We start from the raw sequence: 22,086 nt of genomic DNA, 5'->3' as shown, positions 1-22,086 counted from the left end.
TGGTTGTTGTTTGCAGTTTCTACTATAGCAGCATAGGTTTTTTTGTTTGTTGAAGATCCTCCAGGTGGTGGCTGGAGATCTCCTGCTATTACTACTGACCTCCAGGCGACAGAAATCAGCTCCCCTGGAGAAAATGGCCACTTTGACAATTGGACTCCATGGCACTGAAGTCCCTCCCCTCCCCAAACCCCATCCTCCTCAGGCTCCACCCCCAGGCCTTCTCAGTTGTGGCCCCCACCTTGTGGATTGGCCTGCCCGAGGAGGTCAGGAAGGCTCCTACACTTCTGTCGTTCCACAAACTATGTGAAACAGAGTTGTTCAGAAGAGCATTTATATAAAAGTATAAGGCTATCATATGACAGAATGGTTCAGAAAGGTGCTTTAGTGAAACGAACGGGACCATGAACTGTATCACTGCATACATTAGGTATTTATCTGTTTGCCGTACTGCTTTGTTTTCTACTTATGTAAGGCCATTTTCCACATTGTTTTAACACAGGGGTGTCAAACATACCAGATCCAACCCCTTGAGAGCTCTTATCCGGCCTGCAAGCCAGCCACTCACACCCCACTCCTGATCTGGGCTGGCAAGGCATGGTCCACCACGGCCAAGTGACATTTATGTCATATCCAGCCCTTGTAACAAATGAGTTCAACACCCCTGGTTTAACATATCATGTCTTTGCTTTCAGATGGCAATAATCCCATCTTACTACATTGCTTATGAAATGCTTCATCCTATCGATTGCATTGACTTCCACTATGCCATCTGCCTTGACTCTCAGTGAAAAAGGTGCCCTATAAATAACATAAATATACAAAAATATGATTCCTTCATGCACATTTCTAATGCAACTTTTAGCAAGTAGTAAAGATGAGGAAAAACTCTACTGCAAATATTATACCTTTATTCTATTAAACATAATTGTTCAGATTTTTAACACACAAATAAGTGCAATCTATACAGACAAACATACTAACAAATGCAGCGCACTGAAGCACAGACACTTGCTGCTTCTGAGGTCTGTCTTCTAGGATGTCATAAAATTACTGGATGGTCTTGTGGAATGGAGGCACACAAAATGCACATGTAAAGATGTAACAAAGGATAAACAAACATAAAATGCAGTGAATGTAAAGGACTTTGTGAACTCTGAACTCAAGAGCATCAAACCAAATAAAACAGGTGGTTTTCATGTGCTAAATCAGGAGGCAAGTTTTATAGAAATTAATTTTACATTTCTAAGAGATTTAAAAACAAAAAACCCAGCCCCGGAAACTCTGTTTCCACATTTTCTTTCTACGGCGTCAGGATTTCACTGATCTTTGAAAAGAACAGCTTGCTCAGAAATGCATAGGGAAGCTTTCCTTTGGTAGAAATCCTTCTTCTGTCAAACCCTGTTCAGTTTAGTGACAATGAGGACTCGCACAGTCTGGTCAAAGGAGCTGCAAACGCAGAGGCCCCGTTTGTCAGGGCTCCAGTCAAGGCTGGAAATGGGCTGAGTGGACAAGGTCACGTTTTGCAGAAGGCTGACCGACCCGGCGACCCCCAATTCTCTCCCTTCGGAATCCTTCTTGGAGCGCTGTGCCGGATAGTCGCTGGAAATAAAAGCAAGTCCAGTTTGGAAACGTAGACCAAGGACCCTTTTTACCGAGACACAGTTTTTACAGTAATGGTTCACAAAAACATACTGCCCATATGCATGCTTTCTCCATTGTGGCCCCCCACCTTATGGAACGGCCTTGGCAGAGGAGGTCAGGAAGGTTCCTGCTCTCCTGGCTTTCCACCAGCTATGCAAAACTGAGCTATCAAAGAGGCCTTTCCTGCACAGGTAATAGGGTCACACTGTACAGAATGGTTCACAAACTGACTTGGATAAATTATTAGGGGCTGTTGTCTACACTGCTGTATATAGCTTGCTGTAAGTAGGACCCCATTATGTAAATTTTTCACTGCTTAAGAAGAGTTGGTTTTTATACCCCGCTTTTCTCTACCTTTAAGGAGTCTCAAAGAGGCTTACAATCACCTTCCTGTCCCCTCCCCACTTGTGAGGTAGATCGTGTGTTTGTCACTAGCAGTAGAAAAGAGCAAGAGTCCAGAGTAGCACCTTAAAGACTAACAAAATTTCCAGCAGGGTAGGAGCTTTCGTGAGTCACAGCTCTGAAGTATCTGAAGAAGTGAGCTGTGGCTCACAAAAGCTCCTACCCTGCCAGAAATGTTGTTAGTCTTTAAGGTGCTACTGGACTCTTGCTCTTTTCTACTGCTTGTGAGGCAGGTGGGTCTGAGAGAACTCTAAGAGAACTGTGACTAGCCCAAGGTCAACCCAGCGGGTTGCATGTGGAAGAGTGGGGAAACCAACCCGTTTCACCAGATTAGAGTCCACCGCTCATGTGGAGGAGTGGGGAATCAAACTCGGTTCTCCAGATTAGAGTCCACCGCTCTTAACTTCTACACCACGCTGGCTCTCAGCGTAAGACGTATTATGCTTGGTGATATGTCTTTCCAGACTTCTAAAACCCTAATGCATTGTTTATGCAATGCGCCATTTTGTGTAACCAATGTTGAGTCCCTATTAGAAAGGCAGACTATAAATAACATGAATAAACCATTCACAAAAGTCAAATCTTCTCCTGTCTTTGACTCACCCAGGCCAGGATAGCTGTGTGGTTCTTACGTTTGGTAATCAGCTCATTAACAGTCCTACCTTAAGCACAGTTCCACCCTTCTAAGCCCACTGAGTACTATGAACTTGGGTGTGTGTAAAGTGCCGTCAAGTCGCAGCTGACTTATGGTGACCCTGTAGGGTTTTCATGGCAAGAGACTATCAGAAATGGTTTGCTATTGCCTTCCTCAGCGTAGTGACCCTGGACTTTGGTGGTCTCCCATCCAAATACTTGCCAGGGCTGACCCTGCTTAGCTTCCGAGACCTGACAAGGTTGGGCTAGTCTGGGCCATCCCAGTCAGGGCAGAGACAAACAGAGGTGATTTGCATCAGGCTGGCTGGCCCTTGGCCTCTGTGCCCTGGTTGAGTGCCACCTGGATTTTTAAACTTAGATCTGTTGTTTTTAACTTAATAATGTATACATTGCTATGTTTTATGTTGCTTTATTGGTGTGAGCCGCCCTGAGACCAGCTTCGGCAAAGAGAAAGGTGGGATATAAGATTAAATATAATAGTAATAACAACAACAATAATAATAATAGCCTCTGTGTAGCAGCCCTGGACTTCCTTGGTGGTCTCCTATCCAAATACTGACCAGGGCCAACCCTGCTTAGCTGCTGAGATCTGACAAGATAGGGCTAGCCAGGGCCATCCAGGTCAGGGCAAACGCAGGTAGCAGGAAAAGAACGTGCCCATGAAAACAAGGTTCTTAAGCACCTCGACAAAACCGCACAGGCACCCCGCCCCAACTGAAGCAGAATTAAGCAGTTACCTACAGCACTCCCAGCCCTAACAAGACATTTCTCTGTGTCAGGAATGAATCCTACCATGGCAGAGGCCCGTTACACAAGTAAATAAAGTTTTCAAAGGTGTACCTACAAGCTCCACGGTCTAGTATGCAGAACTGTACAGAGTCTGGCACATTCCAGAAAGGACCACTGCTACTCTCCCTCCTAGCCCGGGCCCGAGCAGAAACACTTACTACTTCCAAAGGTGAAGGTTTCCAGCTCCTCCGCTGGTCACGAAGATGTCCCTGTTCTGCGGGAGGTGCCGCACCTGCCACATGGTCGATTTGTGCGCCTGACAAACAGCAAAGGTGTGTAAAGGTTTGCAATAAGCAAGGTTGACACTAAACACAATGGGGGTCCAGTCGTGTTTATTATGCAGGGTACACTAAATTCTTGTTTGGAGGTTCTAGCAGGGGAGCGCAGCTATCGTATACCCTTGAACGAAGAACGGTACACTCCTTCTATCTGGGATGGTTGTCCTCTTCCACCGAGAGCGCAGCTTCGGGAGGGACGCACATGGAGTGGTGAGGGAGGGAGGGACACCCGCCTAGCCAGCCAGATCAGCCGAATCAACCCTGGTGATCAATGGGGTGACAGATATCACAGCCAGATGGCCCTCACATTCGAGGGTACGCTAAATTAAAAAGACACTAGGCCTTAAATATAAAGGCTGATCAATTAAAAGAATATATAAAAATAGTTGCTAATTTTCCAACATAGTTGATATCAAAAATCAATATAAATGACCAATAACCCAAACGCATTTCAGCCTACGTGGCCTTCTTCAGTGGTCATATATACATTCACGTATTTTAGAAAGACATCCAGAAATACATATAAAGGTATGCTGTAAAATAATGACCTTTTATATTGTGTGGCCCATTGTCACTTGCTGTTGTAAAACACGGAATTTTCACCATTTAAATTGGCTCACACAGAGGTCTTGCAATGTATTTACAATGCCATATGGATGTGTGTAGCATCAATCAATGATAAAGCGTATTGCACACATCCATATGGCACTGCAAATACATTACAAGCATCAACTGTGTATGTGTTCGTAATATTTTAAAACATTTATTCTTTGTGCTTTTTAGGAAGCCTGCATTTTAGGCCCTGTGTTTTTAAATACAGCTGTGCACACTATACAATAAAAGTATATTTATTTGTTGTTACATTAGATAGTGTTGAGCTCAGCCCCTTTGGTTTCCCCTCACTTTTAGGTTGAGTTTCTCCCCCACCCCCTTTTTTTTTTTCTTTATACAGCACCTTTTCTGAAACAGAAGCAAAACCTTTCGCCGGATGCTGAGTTCGCATGTCAAAAACGTGGAATTTCCCTTCCAGGGATGTCGCTACCAGCTTGTTCATATTGATATCCTTCCTGTCAAACTCGACACTGCAGACCTAGAAATGCAAAAGCAAGCGTTCAGTTTCGGCGGAATGCTTGCCGCCTGCAAAGCAATCCTCCATATATTAGTTTACAGCTGTAACCAGGGACTATCTGCACTCCTTGGTGGTGCACTTTTGTTTTTCTTTGTGGAAACGTCTCTTGTACAGTGGTCTTGTTGCTGGTATCAGATAAAAACATAAGAACATAAGAAAGGCCATGCTGGATCAGGCCAAGGCCCGTCAAGTCCAGCAGTCTGTTCACACGGTGGCCAACCAGGTGCCTCTAGGAAGCCCACAAACAAGACAACTGCAGCAGCTGTGTTTCACAGCACCTAACATAATAGGCATGCTCCTCTGATCCTGGAGAGAATAGGTATGCATCATGACTAGTATCCATTTGGACTAGTAGCCATGGATAGCCCTCTCCTCCATGAACATGTCCACTCCCCTCTTAAAGCCTTCCAAGTTGGCAGCCATCGCCACATTCTGGGGCAGGGAGTTCCACAATTTAACTTTACTCTACACTGTCCAGTTTGGACCCCGCAAGCCTGCCCAAACTGAACTTCAAAGGGCGAGAAGTGACAGAAACCCCAAAACCTTGTGGGTGTATGTGTGTGTGTGCGCGGTTACGCAGTCAAGTCACAGCTGACTTATGGCAACCCTGTAGGCAAGAGGCCTTCGGAAGTGGGTTTGCCATCGCCTGACTCTGCATGTTCGGAGAGATCTGTGACTGGCCCACGGTCACCCAGCAGGCTTCATGTGGAGGAGCGGGGAATCAAACCCGGTTCTCTAAATTAGAGTCCGCCGCTCTTAACCACTACGCCACGCTGGCTCTCCTAAAACCTTACTAGGGCTCAAGCGTGCCACCCAAAGTGTCTGGGATCTTGGGCACCTGGGAAGGGTGTGTGTGTTTACATTAGAATAGCCCATTCATTTCCATTCCACATTGGACCATCCTGCCAAAGGCTGAAACTGTGTGTGTGTGTGGGGGGGTGTTTGCTGTTGCCAGCCCACTAAAGTCTCTGAAACTGAGGTTCTGTTAGGGACACATCCTTCAATGCCATTTCAAAAATTTGAAGCACAAGGGTATACTGAAGCTGAGTTAATGCTCTAAGCTTTCTCGAAAGAGAAACTCAGTTACAACAAATAGAGTGTTTAGAGCAGAGCGTTTTCTCTCTAGCCACAATCTCACTATTTAGGCAAAACTGAGCACAATCACTATCCAAAACAACCGAGCCAAACTTCATCAACCAGGCTAATCAAGACAAGCAACAAAACCAGAATATGCTGCGGCAATATCCTAAAGGTAAAGATATTCCCCCATGCAAGCACCGGGTCATTCCTGACCCATGGGGTGATGTCACATCCCGACGTTTACTAGCCAGACTGTGTTTACGGGGTGGTTTGCCATTGCCTTCCCCAGTCATCTTCCCTTTACCCCCAGCAAGCTGGGAACTCATTTTACCGACCTCAGAAGGATGGAAGGCTGAGTCGACCCTGAGCCGGCTACCTGAAACCGACTTCCGTAAGGATCAAACTCCGGTTGTGAGCACAGCTTGGACTGCAGTACTACAGCTTACCACCCTGCGCCACAGGGCTTCTTACCAATATCCTAGCAAGAATACATTTCATGCTGGAAGTATCCATGTCTATCAAAAGCTTCAGACGGTGTCTTTGTGAAACATTTACCCCGTTCTTGATATTGGTCTCCCATCGCAGCGTCATGGTTTTAAGGTCGAACAGCTTAATGTCTCCGTTGTCGTAGCCGGCACAGACAACCCGCTCGTCTTGATTATAAGCGTTGCCTGGTTAGGGAGAAAAAGGACCACCATTTCAAGAAAGAATCGCCAAACGTTCCTACAGCGAATCCATCGTTATGCACTGAAATTATCCCTAGCCTGTGGTCACGTTAGGAGATAGTTCTGGAAAGGAGATGTGTGAATGAGTTAGGAGTGTTCCTTGGGACCAAGGTGAAGGCGTTTAACAACAGTGAAAAAGGGAGTGGTTGGAAGATGCTTAGATCTTAGATTGAGGTATGAAGTTTAATGCCACCTTCTTCTGGAGACCAAGCCCTATGAGGAAAGGCTGAGGGAGTTGGGAACGATTAGTCTGGAGGAGGTTGAGGGGGGATGATTGCTCTCTTGAAGTATTGGAAGGGCTGTCCCTTAGAGGAGGGCAGGGAGTGGTTCCTGGTGGCAGCAGAGGATAGGACTCGCAAAATGGGTATAAATTGTGAGCAGAAAGGTACCGGCTGGATATTAGGAGAACATTTTTTACAGTTAGGGTTGTTCAACAGTGGAATCGGCTACCTAGGGAGATAGTGAGCTCCCCTTCACTGGCAGTCTTTAAACAGAGGCTGGACAAACAATTGTCAGGGATGCTCTAGTCTGATCCTGCACTGAGCAGGGGGTTGGACTAGATGGCCTGTATGGCCCCTTTCACCAATACGATTCTCTGCGATAGGAGAACAGAATATCCAGTGCTGTCTCTGCAACAGGCAGCTGAACACCAGGACGTGTCAAACACAAAAGGAAGCCCCTGGAGTCTAGTTTTCCAGATTCAGAAATTTGTGGGCTGTGTTCATTTGCACATGGAAACCTTAAACCCCCTTGTGTGTTTTGACTACCTGATAATCCTACCAGAAGCAAATGAGTGGGGCCTCTGGAAGCTCAATGTTGTCATACTTGGAGACAAAACTGATGAGTGGAAGGCAAATTCTGTGACTGCTATTTCCCTCTGCCATTCGGGATTAATTAACCTGTGGAACTTACCAAATGCCACAGTCCAGCAGTCTCTCTTGCTCTCCCCTTGAGCTGGCTCCATGTTGGCAACCGGAAAGTCTTTTTGTCTTGGGTCCCACACCTTCACGGTGCCTGCAAGGATGGACAGTTCATTACCCTTTTCTGGCTCATGGCCCTCCTTTTTCAGCCCCTCCACGAAGAAGAAGAAGAAAAAGAAAAAGAGGAAGAGGAGAAGTTGGTTTTTATCTGCCGACTTTATCTACCACTTAAGGGAGAATCAAACTGGCTTACAATCACATTCCCTTCCCCTCCCCTCCCCACAACAGATACCCTGTGAGGTAGGTGGGGCTGAGAGTTTGTGACTATCCCAAGGTCACCCAGCTGGCTTCATGTGTAGGAGTGGGGAAACCAACCCGGTTCACCAGATTAGCGTCCGCCGCTCATGTAGAGGAGTGGGGAATCAAACCCGGTTCTCCAGATCACAATGGCTGTCTCCCTAAGACCTCCCCCTTTGCAGAGACGAGTTTTTAGGGTTAGGTTTGAGTCCAGTAGCGCCTTAGAGACCGACAAGATTTCCAGTGCATAGTCTTTCGAGAGCCAGATCAGAGTCCACCACTCCAAACCACCGCTTTTAAACTCTACACCACGCTGGCTCTCTAGAACGTGTCTAACAGGCTTTATCGTCTTTGGCCGTTCCTTATGTTTCACATACTGTAATGACCGAACAGATTAAATGGAGATCACCTGTTCCCCTCTGCCCTAAGGAATGATAAAATCAGCAAAGCTACATAAAATGGAAGTCAGTTAAAAAAAAAGAACTACTTTCCAGAACCTGAAGGCTGTTTTCTTCATTCAGCAGACCAAATTAATACTATAAATGTAGATCCTGCACAGAACTGATTGCAATTGGCTTGCTTTACGCTGTTGTTCTTGCATCCGCCCATATGCAGGTATCAGTTTGCTCCAGCCCCTTAATGACTTATGTAAAAACTCTGTTCCATGTGGAACTCAAAATAGAACATACAGCATATGTAGATCTGATTGCAGTATACTTGTAACCATATCAGATGGCAGCTGAGGAACCCTGAATGGAAAAAGGACTGACCAATCACACTGTTACCAAGGATATAGTGGCTAAGAAAAATCCATAAGAGTGGCAGTGGTCAGGAAGTGCGAAAAAGGAATGCTTTTTTAAGATGGTACTTGGTGTTACAGATTTCAACTTTTAAAAATCCTAAAGTGCTACTTAGATTTGAAGCGTGTTTAGAATCAAGAGTTCTGGTCCTCATTTGATATTCCTTGACGACAGCAAGAGGTCCAGAAACCAACACCCAGGAAAAGCTTCTTTGGGTTTATAAAGTTATAAATCAGCAAACTTTAATGTATGCTCAACATTACCAGGCCACCAAATATACCTGAACAGTTACTACTGCTGTATTCCAACATCTGGGTGTAATCCAAAACTAGTAAAAACATGAGACTGCTAGTTTCAAGGGAATGTACTAGAAAAGCTAGTTTTTCTTAAATCATTGGTTACTCGTTTGTATACTAGCTCATGTAGCAAAACAAAATGAGTCACAAAATCGTCAAAGAGTCATGGATGTGTCTTCCAGATAAATCTTTGACGCCCTTTTTCATTACTGAGGCACCCAAGAGGATTTACTCCATTGTGGTGTAGTGGTTAAGAGTGGTGGTTTGGAGCAGTGGACTCTAATCTGGAGAACCGGGTTGGATTCCCCACTCCTCCACATGAGTGGCGGAGGCTAATCTGGTGAACTGGATTCGTTTCCCCACTCCTCCACATGAAGCCAGCTGTGTGACCTTGGGCTAGTCACAGCTCTCAGAGCTCTCTCAGCCCCACCTACCTCACAGGGTGTCTGTTGTGGGGAGGGGAAGGTGATTGTAAGCTGGGTTGATTCTTCCTTAAGTGGTAGAGAAAGTCAGCATACAGAAACCAACTCTTCTTCTTGTACCTAAAGCAGGAAAGCCAGCATGTTGTAGTGGTTAAGGTGTCGGACTAGGATCTGGGAAACCCAGGTTCAAATCCCCACTCACAACATGAAAGCTTGCTGAGTGACCTTGGGCAAGTCACACACTCTCAGCCTCAACCCTGGTAAGTATTTGGATGGGAGACCTCCCAGTCCTGACACGAAGGCAGGCAATGGCAAACCACCCCCAAACGTCTCTTGCCTTTAAAACCCCACGGGGCCGCCAAAAGTCAGTTGTGACTTGATGGCCCAAGAAAAACCCCCAAAACCCTAAAGCAGCATCCCTGTGTGCCAAGGAGCATGTAGCCCGTGAAATTCAGTTCTCTCTGAAATTCAGTTCTCTCCAAACTTTCTCAGCCCCACCTACCTCACAAGGTGTCAGTTGTGGGGAGGGGAAGGAAAGGAGATCGTAAGCCTGTTTGATATAAAAACCAACTCTTCTTCTTCTAGTCAAACCCCTACAAATAGGGTGACTGGGAGGCACCTGGTTCAGAGGACTGCAGAATTGGACCCCTTGGTCCAATTCGCTTGAAACTTGGGGGGGGTCATTAGTGGACAGGCAGCACTAGCTCCCCAGAAATGTTGATGCTGTTGAGCTGAAAAACTGCCACTCAAGACCCAATCCCCCACGGTCCCCCACAGGGAATAACATAACCTGAGTGATCCTGGAACTCCAGAACAGTAATGGAGTACCCGAATACCACTGAATAGAAGAATTGGTTTTTATATGCCAACTTTCTCTACCACTTAAGGGAGACTCAAACTGGCTTACAATCACCTTCCCCACAACAGACACCCTGTTGGTATTTATGCCCTTCCTGAAATAAAAAAACACTGCTATTTATTTTTCAGGTGCGCACCCCTAGAAGTCACTGCTTTCACACTGCTGCAGTCCCCAGCCGCACACCAGATGGCCTGTATGGCCCCTTCCAACTCTTATGATTCTATGCAATCTATGAAGTAACTCTTCCATTGGAGGAGGAACCACCTAAACTGGAGGAAGGCTACTTGGATGAAGGTTGGATCCGCCCCAGTAATATTGTGTGCATCATTGTATTGTTGTACACTGCATTGCATGTGACATTGTTACAGACAGGCAGGATATCATCGGTCTCAATTAAAAGGAAAATACCACACATCTGGATTCACTGGTAGCATCAGAACACACATCTGGCATTCAACAGGAAATAGGTCAAGGGGGAATGGAAGAGGGGACAGATTTTTAACCCTTTTATCTCCCTTCTCTCTTCCTCCGCACATGCATTTGTTCGCCTTCCTATAGCCCCCCAGCTCCTTCCCTCTGGTTTTCCCCTCACACCCTGCTCTCCTCTCCCAGCAAATGGCCGCTGTGACAGCATGGGCCTGTCCGTAATCCTGGGATAAAAATCCGGCAGATGGATTTGGGAAGCCAGCGTGTGGCCCAGAACGCTCTCAGGAGACACTGCCAGCTCTCTCTTGAGTCCTGCCACTTGGTATCGGGCCAAGGAACCGGAAATCAGAAACAAACAACCGGACCCTCCTTGTAGCCCTCGATGCCAGAATTGGCTGAACATTCAGTCAATGCCAGTCCTGCAAAGAGCAGTGCAGTGCTGAGTCAGCTAGTGGTGGAAAGTGCCATTGAGGCAAGAGACAAACGGGTCGTTTGACATTGCCTGCCTCTGTGTAGCGACCCTTGGTGGTCTCCCATCCAAGTACAAGCCAGGGCCAACCCTCGTAAGCGTCCGAGATCTGATGAGATCAGGCTAGGCTGGTCCATCCAGGTCAGAGCAGAGGTGGCTTGCCACTGCCTGCCTCTGGGCAGCAACCCTGGACTTCCTCGGTGGTCTCCCATCCAAATACTAACCAGGGCTTACCCTGCATAGCTTCTCTGATAAGATCAGGCTAGCCTGGGTTGTCCAGGGATGAGAAGAGGTGGTTTGCCATTGCCTGCCTCTGAGTAGCAACCCTGGACTTCCCATCCAAGTACTAACCAGCTGACCCTGCTTATCTACAGAGATCTGATGAGATCAGGCTATCCAGGGCTATCCAGGTCAAGGGACTGAGTCAGCTAGGTAAAGACAATTCTCTGGGGGGGGGGGGAGGACGACCAAGGCTATTGCCTGCTGATGCCAAGAAACAGCCTTAGGCAGGGGTGTCAAAAATAAGGCCCGGGGACCAGGTCCGGACCCTTGAGAGCTCTTATCCGTCTTGCAAGGCAGTCACACACACCCCTTCCCGATCTGGGCTGGAAGGCATGACCCAACCTGACCAAGTGACATTTATGTAATATCTGGCCCTTGTAACAAATGAGTTCGAAACCCCTAGCCTAAGGAAAGAGTGTAAGCATAGCTCTTCCATGATGTCCGGGGGGCATTCTGATCTCCTCTTTTCCTGCACTAAGGAGAATAAGAAAGACACACCCCTATCCTGCACCATGTGATTTCCACACACTCTTTCTGACTCCACATCTGCACAAAGGTATCCTAGCCTAAAAACAGACACAGCTTGGGTTCTCGGTATCCAAAGGCTACTGGTAAAGGCAATTTTGCGTACAGATGTAAACTTTCCACCTTCAATTTATTTTATTGCTTTGGCAACATAAAAGGCATCAGTAACAAGCCAGTGAGCACACACAATTGTATGATCTGGCATATTTATGAAATTATAAAAGTATAAATGCCCTAGTTTTCCACGAGCAGATTGCAAATACGCTGCATATTAAAGAGAGCAAAAAACCCATCAATTCCTGCATCCTATGCTACATTAGTATATGTATCTTTTTTGTCATCTAAAAGGTAGAGAAAAATAAAAACAGAAAACAAAACAAAACAAAAACACAAAGAAAAGGAATTGTGCCTTTTGGGCAGAACCAGTCAGCATAACTGGATATGCAGTTAAACTTTATCATTCTGAACTTTTCAATAGCGGATTATCGTCTTCCACATTATAGCATGTTAACTGCAGACAAAATCAGTCACCTTTAAGCAATACATTTATGCTTGACTGTTTATGCTGACCCATCTCCCCTCCCCGAAGAGTAACTCTACCAGGGGGACAACTCACCATCACGACTTCCCGTCACAATTTCTGGTGCTCCTTCCCCAATTCCTAAGCCACCGACACCGTCAATACTGTTGATGATTTCTTGATGTCCCTTCACAGAGTACACTGGGAGTTCTGGAGCTTCCAAATTCCTGAAGAGTTAAAAAAAAAAAAAAAGGAGTTATTTTGTGTTCATGGACAGCTTTCCATGTGTTGAATTCGACATTCAACATCTTGCTCTGAAAACAAACCGGTCTGTTTATTCACGCGCAACCGCAGTTGCCGTTACAATACCTAAAGGCATTTGTGAAAATTCTGGAGACAACAATCCATTAATCAAAACTGGAGTTTACTCAGCCAATAAGCAACAACAGTAGATCTCATGGATTTAGCTACAGCCTTCGTAATACAAAGATTCAGGGTTATTCCTCAACTGGGTTAGCCCTTAAATAGTAGGACTTTAAAGTATAAGAATTCTTTTTAAATACACTTTTTTTCAGCTTGTTCTACAGTTCTGTCTAAAAAAAAGAATCCCAGTGGATTGTTTGATGTACACTGGCCGCTGCCCCCTAGAATTTTGAAGTTCTTTCTTGAGCTCTATGCTGAGTTGTTGTCCTCAAATGTAACGCTGATTCCTCAGGATATAAAGTGTTTGTCCAGCCCCGTCTCTGGCGTAAAGCTTTCGTTGTTTACATCTCTGCTCATAATTAAGCCCTTGGAAACTTACTTTTCTGACTTCGGAGACTCTTGGACACAAAATATCAAAACATGCAAACAAAAACCCTGCACAAAAATGTCTCTGGAACTAGGTGTGCAACATGTGTGTGCCGTCAAGTCGCTTCCGACTCCTGTCGACCCTATGAATCAATGTGCTGAGCCTTGTTCAGGTCTTGCAAATTGAGGGCCGTGGTTTCCTTCAGAGTCCATCCATCTCTTGTTGGGTCTTCCTCTTTTCGATGTGACCTTATAATAAATGTTTGTTTACAAGTACTTTTAGGGTGGTCTTCATTTTTATTGGTAGGAGAAAAAAAGGTGGTGCCCCGGAAGGTCAGGCCAGAACCTACGGGTTGAAATTAAATCGAACATTTTTGGCTAAACATTAGAATTTTTTGAATTTTTTTTTAAAAATTGCGACCCCCCAAAATTCAGTTACATGACCCCATATGGGGTCGCGACCCAGAGTTTAAGAAGCTTTGGACTACATGATCCTTGAGGTCCCTTCCAGCTCCCACCTTGGACAAATGGCAATGGCCAGGATCCGCAGTGCTGCTTTACACACATTCAAAAACATGACCATGCCCAGTGGAAATGGGTGCACTTTTTCTCTCCGTGCATTTAGCCACTGTGGCTTACCACACCTGGCTTTGGAAAGCTTGGTTCCAAGGCAGTCTGCCTTGTGGCCTCGGGAAGAGGAGGCTTCTGTTTGAAAGGAACAGCCATCATGTCCCCTTGGGCAGGCAGAACTAGTTCCTGGGATCTCCATCAGCGTCTTCTCATACAAAATGCCAGAAAAACCACACCAGGCCAACATAATCAACCCAGCTTTCTACAAAACAGAAGCTTTGTATTAGATTAAAGGTAAAAGTAGTCTCCTGTGCAAGCACTGGGTCATTCCTGACCGATGGGGTGACATCACATCCCGACGTTTCCTAGGCAGACTGTGTTTTACGGGGTGGTTTGCCACTGCCTACCCCAGTTATCGACTTTACCCCCAGCAAGACAGGCACTCATTTTATTGACCTCGGAAGGATGGAAGGCTGAGCCAACCTTGAGCCGGCTACCTGAAACTGACTTCTTGTATTAGATTACTCCTGGCTAAAATCCCAAAGATCCTGACTTCAGGGGTTAAATCAATTGACCATTTTGATGATATACTGCTGATGAATTATCTGAAAATACAAGTATTTTTAAAAAGTGTTGCACAATATTAGGGGAGAAATCTAGTATTCTTACCATATATTTAAATTTCCACCAAAGTCTCCTGTAGCTAGATATCTTTGTTGTAGAGAGGAAGCGCCAAAAGTTCCACATTTAATAGGCTTTGACTTTTCAATCTTGAAAGGGAAAAAAGAACGTTAAAAAAAAGACCAGGGCTTACTAATGTATTTATATAGTTCTCCTCTAGCCAACACCAGAAGCTCACAGAATGTCATAAGAACATAAGAAAAGCCCTGCTGGATCAGACCAAGGTCTATCAAGTCCAGCAGTCTGTTCAAACAGTGGCCAACCAGGTGCCTCTAGGAAGCCCACAAGCAAGATGACTGCAGCAGCATTATCCTGCCTGTGTTCCAAAGCACCTAATACAATCGGCATGCTCATCTGATCCTGGAGAGAAGATGTATGCATCATGACTAGCATTCATTTTTACTAGTAACCACGAATAGCCTCTCCTCCATGAACATGTCCACTCCCCTCCTGAAGCCTTCCAAGTTGGCAGCTAACACCACATCCTGGGACAGGGAGTTCCACCATTTAACTATGCGTTGTGTGAAGAAATACTTCCTTTTATCAGTTCTGAATCTCTCCCCCTCCAGCTTCAGCAGATGACCCCGCGTTCTGGTATTATGAGAGAGGGAGAAAAGCTTCTCCCTGTCCACTCTCTCCACACCAAGCATAATTGTATAGAGCTCTATCAGGTCTCCCCTTAACCGCCTTCTTTCCAAGCTAAACAGCCCTAAGCGTTTTAACCGCTCTTCACAGAGCAGTTGCTCTAGCCCCAAATCATTTTGGTTGCTCTTTTCTGCACCTACTAAAGTGTTGGAGAACATTTTTTTTAACATTTAATTTTCAACCAGAGTTTTAAAATATGTATCTAACTTTGCTAAGCTTTGGGGAAATTGACACCTGATAACTTTAAGAGAAACGTTAACAGGAGTTAACGGCAATCACAATAATTCCTGGATTTGTAATGTCATCTGCCTGCAAGTGAACATGAAGCAGATGTAATTTTAAGAAACTGATTTTACTTCCCTCGGTTTACCTATGACGTACGTATGGACTCTTGGCGCTTTAAGAAACGATGTGGAGGAACATTCAGTTCTTCTCCAAGGGTTCCCCTAGCCGGAACAGAAAAATGATCAAGGCTATGCTTCCCAAATGTTGCCCCTTTTAAACTGAAGTTTGCACATTTAAGAGGGAAGACACCTCACTGAGAATGGCTTGTATTCAGTTGTGTCACAAGCCCTAGGTCTGACTTGAATAAATCAAGTTAACTCAATACAAATTTAATAATGATTGCATTCGCAGAATGCTTGTTGAGAAGCTCTGCTATGCTGGCACCTAGCGCTGCTGCAATAAGCCTTTTAAAAGGTTCTGTAATGAGTATGAGCTGTGATGCAAACACACAACTGCTGGTAAAAAAAAAACCCTTTTAGCAGCTACAGATTTGTATCTTATGTCCCGTCTTTGCCTCCACCACCTTCATATTTCACATGGCAAATATCAGCCCTAATGTTCTATATGCCACAGAAAGGTTTGGGCAGGACCGCTTAACAAAAAATCAAATACGTTTAGGCGAGGGCTGCCAACCGATGCTCGTCACTAGAAAGCTATTCTAAAACACACAGATAAATTTCACAATTGTTGCTACAGAAAATAGAGCAATTTTCTATAACAAGATCCAGGGCTTGGCTGATTGGCTGAATGCAGTAAAACCTATCTCACAGGAATGGACTTCACTTAGTGCTTCTTGATGCTATACAAGACCAATATATTGAGTTCCCCCGCACTACCATAGTGACAGCAACCAACTCGCTGCAGGAAGCAATGGCCCTGGGTACACAGGCAAAAATAATGGCCATCACCATGGTGACCAACGTGGCCTTCCCTATCGTTATTCATCGCTACACAACACTCGACTTCTGAACCTTGCGCTGCCAAACATAACAGAGCCAGAAAGCATTTGCGCCAAGACCAGTGGTTCTGTTCCTTATTGTTTTATTCCAACCGGAGACGCAGATAGTGGATTACCTGGAACTATTTCATTAGAAACCAACCTTCTTAATTCAAAGATTAAGATTTAAATTAGCCATTCTCTTAGTGGGGAAAAGACGTCAAGGCTGCAAATCAAATTAAGTTCTCGTTTTTAAACTTGAGTTCAACATGAATTTCATTGGGTCAGCTTGGGAAAAACTGTATACACACACACACAAACTGTTTTCCCTAGCTGATAAAACTAAATTTATACAGATTTTAACTAAGAGCTTCTGTTTGGTTTCCATCTTCAAGCAAATGACGTTAAAAGTAACAGTCGCAAACACAATCTGTAGTCACAGCAAAGCCTTGCCCTAAGAAGTTGGTTTCGGAGACCGACAAGATTTCCAGTGCATAGGCTTTCGAGAGTCAGATTTCCCTTCGTCAGATAAGTCAAGGAACTCTGACTCTCCAAAGCTTCTATCCCGAAGATCTTGTTGGTCTAGTAGCACCTTAGAGACCAACAAGATCTTCAGGGTAGAAGCTTTGGAGAGTCAGAGTTCCTTGACTTATCTGACAAAGGGAAATCTGACTGTCGAAAGACTATGCACTGGAAATCTTGTCGGTCTCTAAGGTGCTACTGGACACAAATCTAACCCTAGAAACTCGTCTCTGCAAAGGGGGAGGTGTTAGGGGGAGAGCTAATGTGGTGTAGTGGTTAAGAGTAGTGGTTTGGAGAGGTGGACTCTGATCTGGAGAACTGTGTTTGATTCCCCACTTCTCCACATGAGTGGCAGACTCTAATCTGGTGAACTGGGCTGGTTTCCCCACTCCTCACCATGAAGCCTGCTGGGTGACCTTGGGCTAGTCACAGTTCTCTCTGAACTCTCTCAGCCCCACCTACCTCACAGGGTGTCAGTTGTGGGGAGGGGAAGGGAAGGTGATCGTAAGCCGGTTTGATTCTTCCTTAAGTGGTAGAGAAAGTTGGCATATAAAAACCAACTCTTCTTCTTCTTGATACATTTACAGCACAGAGTAATGAAGGGCACCTACACTGCGCCTTCTGTTTGCGATTTAGTCAAAGCCCAGAAATGATGCAACGAACAGGTGATCTCCACTCCAATTTTAAAATCTGGGTTGAAACACGATGAACAATGGCCAGTGTGCATAGCAAACAGAGCGCCGGACTAAAACTGGAACAATTCAGGATCAAACCACTATTCAGTCATTCAGTTTACCGGGTGACCCTGGACCATTTACTCTAGGGCACCCTTACCCTGCCTCACAGGGCCTTTGTGAGGACAAAGAAGGGGAGAACCACGTTCAACCCCTCACGTTACTTGGACAAAGGAACTGGAGCTCCTTGGAGTCACTCACCAGGTGACTTTGGAGTGGTCACTTTGAACATATGAAGCTGACTTATACTGAATCAGACCCTCAGGCCATCACAGTCAATACTGTCTAATCAGAATGGCGTCGACTCTCCAGGGACTCTCCAGAGGATCTTTCACAACCCCTACTGCTAGAACAGAGGTTCCCAAAGTGGGTAGTACCACCCCTAGGGGGCGGTGGGATTACCTAGGGGGGCACTAAGAGGCAAGGGGGCAGCAGGGGAGGTGGGCCCCTTCAACTGTTTTGTTCACTAATTTACAATACATCAAGCTATGGCACCATGCTGGCAAATTTGGTGGAAACAATCAGAATTTTTTCCCCAGGCTTTGAAAGGCTGGTACCACTGGATCAAGTTCATCAGTTTTGTGGAATAAATTTCAACTAAAAAGTTTTAATTTGATTTTGAAGACGAGCAATTAATTGTTACTGTTTTGAAATTTCATTGTTATTATCTTCTTTAGTGAGTCATGCAAACCCCTATTTTGAATAATGCTTTTTATAGGATAGGGGGCACTGGGGTTAAGTTGAACCAAGGGGGGGGGTGTCCAAAAAGTTTGGTAACCACTGCGCTAGATCCTTTCACTTGGGAGACTGAACCTGGGACCTTCAGCATGCTCTACCACTGATGCAATGTACAGGTGATTTCCACTCCAATTTTAAAACCTGGGTTAAAACGCCAAGACTCAACAAACATCCAGAGTTTCATCCCTGGTAGATGAGAGGGACCGTGGGCCTGGTCCAGCCTAGCTACTCTACAGAAAGAAAATGGTTTTATTGGCTTTATTGATACCTTGCTTTTCTCCCCAGTGGAGACTCAAAGTGAATATAAGAACATAAGAAAAGCCATGCTGGATCAGACCAAGGTCCATCAAGTCCAGCAGTCCGTTCACACAGTGGCCAACCAGGTGACTGATACTGTTCTCCTTTTATCCTCATGAGAACCCTGTGAGGTAGGCCAGGCTGAGAGCAGGAGGCTGGTCCCCAGGTCACCCAGGAAGCTTGCATGGCAGAAGTGGCGATTTGCGCATGGGTCTCCTAGTCTGATGCTCTTAGGGTTGCCAGCTCTGGGTTGGGAATTACCTGCAGATTTTGGGGGCGGAGCCTAAGGGCAGGGTTTGGGGAGGGGCTTCAATGCCATAGAATCCGATTGCCAAAGCAGCCATTTTCTCCAGGGGAACTGATCTCTATCAGCTGGAGAACAGTTGTAACAGCAGGAGACGTCCAGCTAGTACCTGGAGGATGGCAACCCTATTGAGGGCAGGACTTCAGCAGGCTATAATGCCATAGAGGCTTATGAGTTACATACACACTGATATGTGATGTTTTGCCTTCCAGCTGGCAGGGATTCTCCTCTTCCCCTTGGAGGATTTTCCTGAAGATTTGTATTCACCTGCATTAGGGTTGCCAGCTCCGGGTTGGGAAAGACCTGGAGGTTTTGGGGGCGAAGCCTGATGAGGGAGGGGTTTGGGGAGGGGCTTCAGTGCCACAGAGTCCCATTGCGAAAAAGTGGCCACTTTCTACAGGGGGACTGATCTCTACTAGCGGGAGATCAGCAGTAATAGCCGGAGACCTCCAGCCACCACCTGGAGGATGGGGGAGAAATAGACACCACTGTACTAATATCGGGAGGATGAGGAACTCCGTACAGGTGCCAAAAACTTTATAAGCTACCAAAATGACATAACAATACAGCTATACACACTATATAAACTACAAAGCTGAAACACACAAGCTAAGACAAACAACGTGACTGTACAAGGGCTGTTTTGACAATCTGGTATGTAAACAATTGTTTAGTATACGTTTTATATGAATTTTAGGAAGGACTGATGAAGATTTGTTCATTGTGAACTCGAAACGATCCGTCTCCTCGTTGAAAATCCTTTGGATGCCACTTCTACAATTGAGACTCTATGAACATCAGCTGTGTCATTTTGACACTCTTTCCCACCTTGATAATTCACAGTGGGTCGCCGTGTTAGTCTGTTTGCAGTAGTCAAAAAGGGCAAGAGTCCAGTAGCCCCTTAAAGACTAACAAAAATATTTTCTGGTAGGGTATGAGCTTTCGTGAGCCACAGCTCACTTCTTCAGATACCTGAAGATACCTTCTTCAGATACCTCACTTCTTCAGATACCTGAAAGCTCATACCCTACCAGAAAATATTTTTGTTAGTCTTTAAGGTGCTACTGGACTCTTGCCCTTTTTCCCACCTTGCACAGTCACGTTGTTTGTCTTAGCGTGTGTGTTTCAGCTCTGTAGTGTGTATAGTGTGTATAGCTGTATTGTTATGTCATTTTGGTAGCTTGGCGGGAGATCAGTAGGAATAGCGGGAGACCTCCCGCCACCCCCTGGAGGCTGGCAACCCGAGGCGCTCTAACCCCTACGCCACACCGTCCCCTTCTCCCCCACCCTCACCCCGTGAGGGAGTTTCTGTATGGGGGGGGGTTTGTGCTGCAGGCGGTTCCCCTGAGGAGGAGGAGGGGGGGAGTGGGCGTTGTGCGGGCCCGCAGCACTCACTTCGCGGAGGAGGCTGAGGCGGCCGCCCTGCAGCTCGTAGAGCTGGATGACGCCGGTGCCGCGCGGGAAGCTGCCCAGGCAGAGGAGGCGGGCGCTGCACGGCACCCACTTGCAGTCGAAGACGGTGTAGTTCAAGCCCTGCTGCGTGTGGGAGATGATCTGCGGCTTCTCCAGCAGGGACCCCGGCGACGACATGGCCGCCCCCGGCCTCCTCCTCCTTCTCCTCCTCACGCCCGCCGCGCCGCCTCCAACCGCCACCCGGGGCGACTCCGGCACGCATGCGCGGACTTCCGCCACATCCGGGACACTCCCCCGTCGGGTCGAAAACCCCGCCCCCTCCTCCTTCTCCTCCTCACGCCCGCCGCGCCGCCTCCAACCGCCACCCGGGGCGACTCCGGCACGCATGCGCGGCCTTTCGCCACATCCGGGACACTCCCCCGTCGGGTCGAAAACCCCGCCCCCTCCTCCTTCTTTTCCTCCTCACGCCCGCCGCGCCGCCTCCAACCACCACCCGGGGCGACTCCGGCACGCATGCGCGGTCTTCCGCCACATCCGGGACACTCCCCCGTCGGGTCGAAAACCCCGCCCCCTCCTCCTCCTCCCTCACGGCCACTAATTTAACACAAAACGATATGTTGTTTACCTTTAGGGAATGAATGAATAAATAAATGGGAAATTATATACCGTTTTACGTTGTGTTTTATATACCTATTAGGGAAGCACGTCCACGGCCACTCTCTCACGCACACCTCGGCTGAGCCGAGTACGCATGCGCAGCCAAGCACAACATCCGGGACACTCCGCCGTCATAAGAACAGAAGAAAGGCCCTGCTGGGTCAGACCCAGGCCGCTCAAGTCCTGCAGTCTGTTCACACGGTGGCCTGCCGGGTGCCTCTAGGAAGCCCCACAGGAATGCAGCAGCATTGTCCTGCCTGGGTTCCATCGGAGGAACCGTGGGCGACTCCCCGACCACGCGTGCACGCCGTGGCTACTTCAACATAAAACGATATATGTCTATTTTATATACATATTTAATAAGTATCAGCACATATTAGGGAGGAGCATTCACGGCCGCTCTCACACGCCCGCCCCCCCCAACCGGCTTCAACCGCTATTCTCGGTGACGCCACCACGCCTGCGCAGCCAGCCAAAACATCCGGGACACTCCGCTGTAGAGTCGAAGAACCATGGCAACCTCCCAACCTCTAATTCCACGTTAATCTGAAGAAGCGAGCTGTGGCTCACGAAAGCTCACACCCTGCCAGAAAATATTTTTGTTAGTCTTTAAGGTGCTACTGGACTCTTGCTCTTTTCAACGTTAGTCAGTATATTATTTCCCTTTATTTATATATATATATATATATAATATGTGTGTATGTATAATATAATGCATTTACATATATAAATATATATTTATAAATATATAAGAAGCTCATTTGTGTGTGTTTGTATATATATGTGTGTGTGTTTATATATAGCATAATGTATGTATAAAAAAATACATTTTATTATATTCTGTGTATGTATGTGTATTATATATCTGTGTGTGTGTAAACTATATATATATATATATATCTTCCCTTAATATATATATTTTATATAGATGTGCATGCCTTGGAGGCGCGTTCTTAAAGGACGGGAAGGGGGGAAAGATGAAATAAAGCCACGACCATAG

General features: G+C 46.2%; 2 protein-coding genes across 2 annotated transcripts in view; both read right to left on the bottom strand.

Annotated features, from left to right (window-relative positions):
• CNRIP1 (cannabinoid receptor interacting protein 1) overlaps positions 1 to 22,086 on the bottom strand; it is a 164,578-nt gene that overhangs the window by 44,949 nt on the left and 97,543 nt on the right. The window lies entirely within an intron of this gene.
• Positions 1,365 to 20,606, bottom strand: DNAAF10 (dynein axonemal assembly factor 10). Its single transcript, XM_056856955.1, has 8 exons — positions 20,412 to 20,606; positions 14,543 to 14,643; positions 12,611 to 12,741; positions 7,611 to 7,712; positions 6,529 to 6,644; positions 4,720 to 4,854; positions 3,645 to 3,742; positions 1,365 to 1,599 (listed from the first exon to the last, which is right to left on the bottom strand). Exons 1-8 carry the CDS (start codon positions 20,604 to 20,606, stop codon positions 1,392 to 1,394), a joined length of 1,086 nt encoding a protein of 361 aa, XP_056712933.1. The 3' UTR covers positions 1,365 to 1,391.

This window comes from Euleptes europaea, chromosome 10, assembly GCF_029931775.1.
Source record: "Euleptes europaea isolate rEulEur1 chromosome 10, rEulEur1.hap1, whole genome shotgun sequence".
In the NCBI taxonomy this organism is placed as follows: Eukaryota; Metazoa; Chordata; class Lepidosauria; order Squamata; family Sphaerodactylidae; genus Euleptes; species Euleptes europaea.
The sequence above is the reverse complement of the archived record's forward strand: the minus strand, read 5'-3'. Positions and strand labels throughout refer to the sequence as shown.

What these genes read in the sequence shown, in the direction of transcription:
- DNAAF10 (XM_056856955.1), bottom strand. Translation starts at nt 20,606, where the DNA reads ATGTCGTCGCCGGGGTCCCTGCTGGAGAAGCCGCAGATCATCTCCCAC. An exon ending in CTGCTGGACTGTGGCATTTG is followed by an intron (nt 6,645 to 7,610) that starts GTAAGTTCCACA and finishes CTCCCTAACCAG; the next exon opens with GCAACGCTTATAATCAAGAC. An exon ending in AACCTTCACCTTTGGAAGTA is followed by an intron (nt 1,600 to 3,644) that starts GTAAGTGTTTCT and finishes TTTTATTTCCAG; the next exon opens with CGACTATCCGGCACAGCGCT.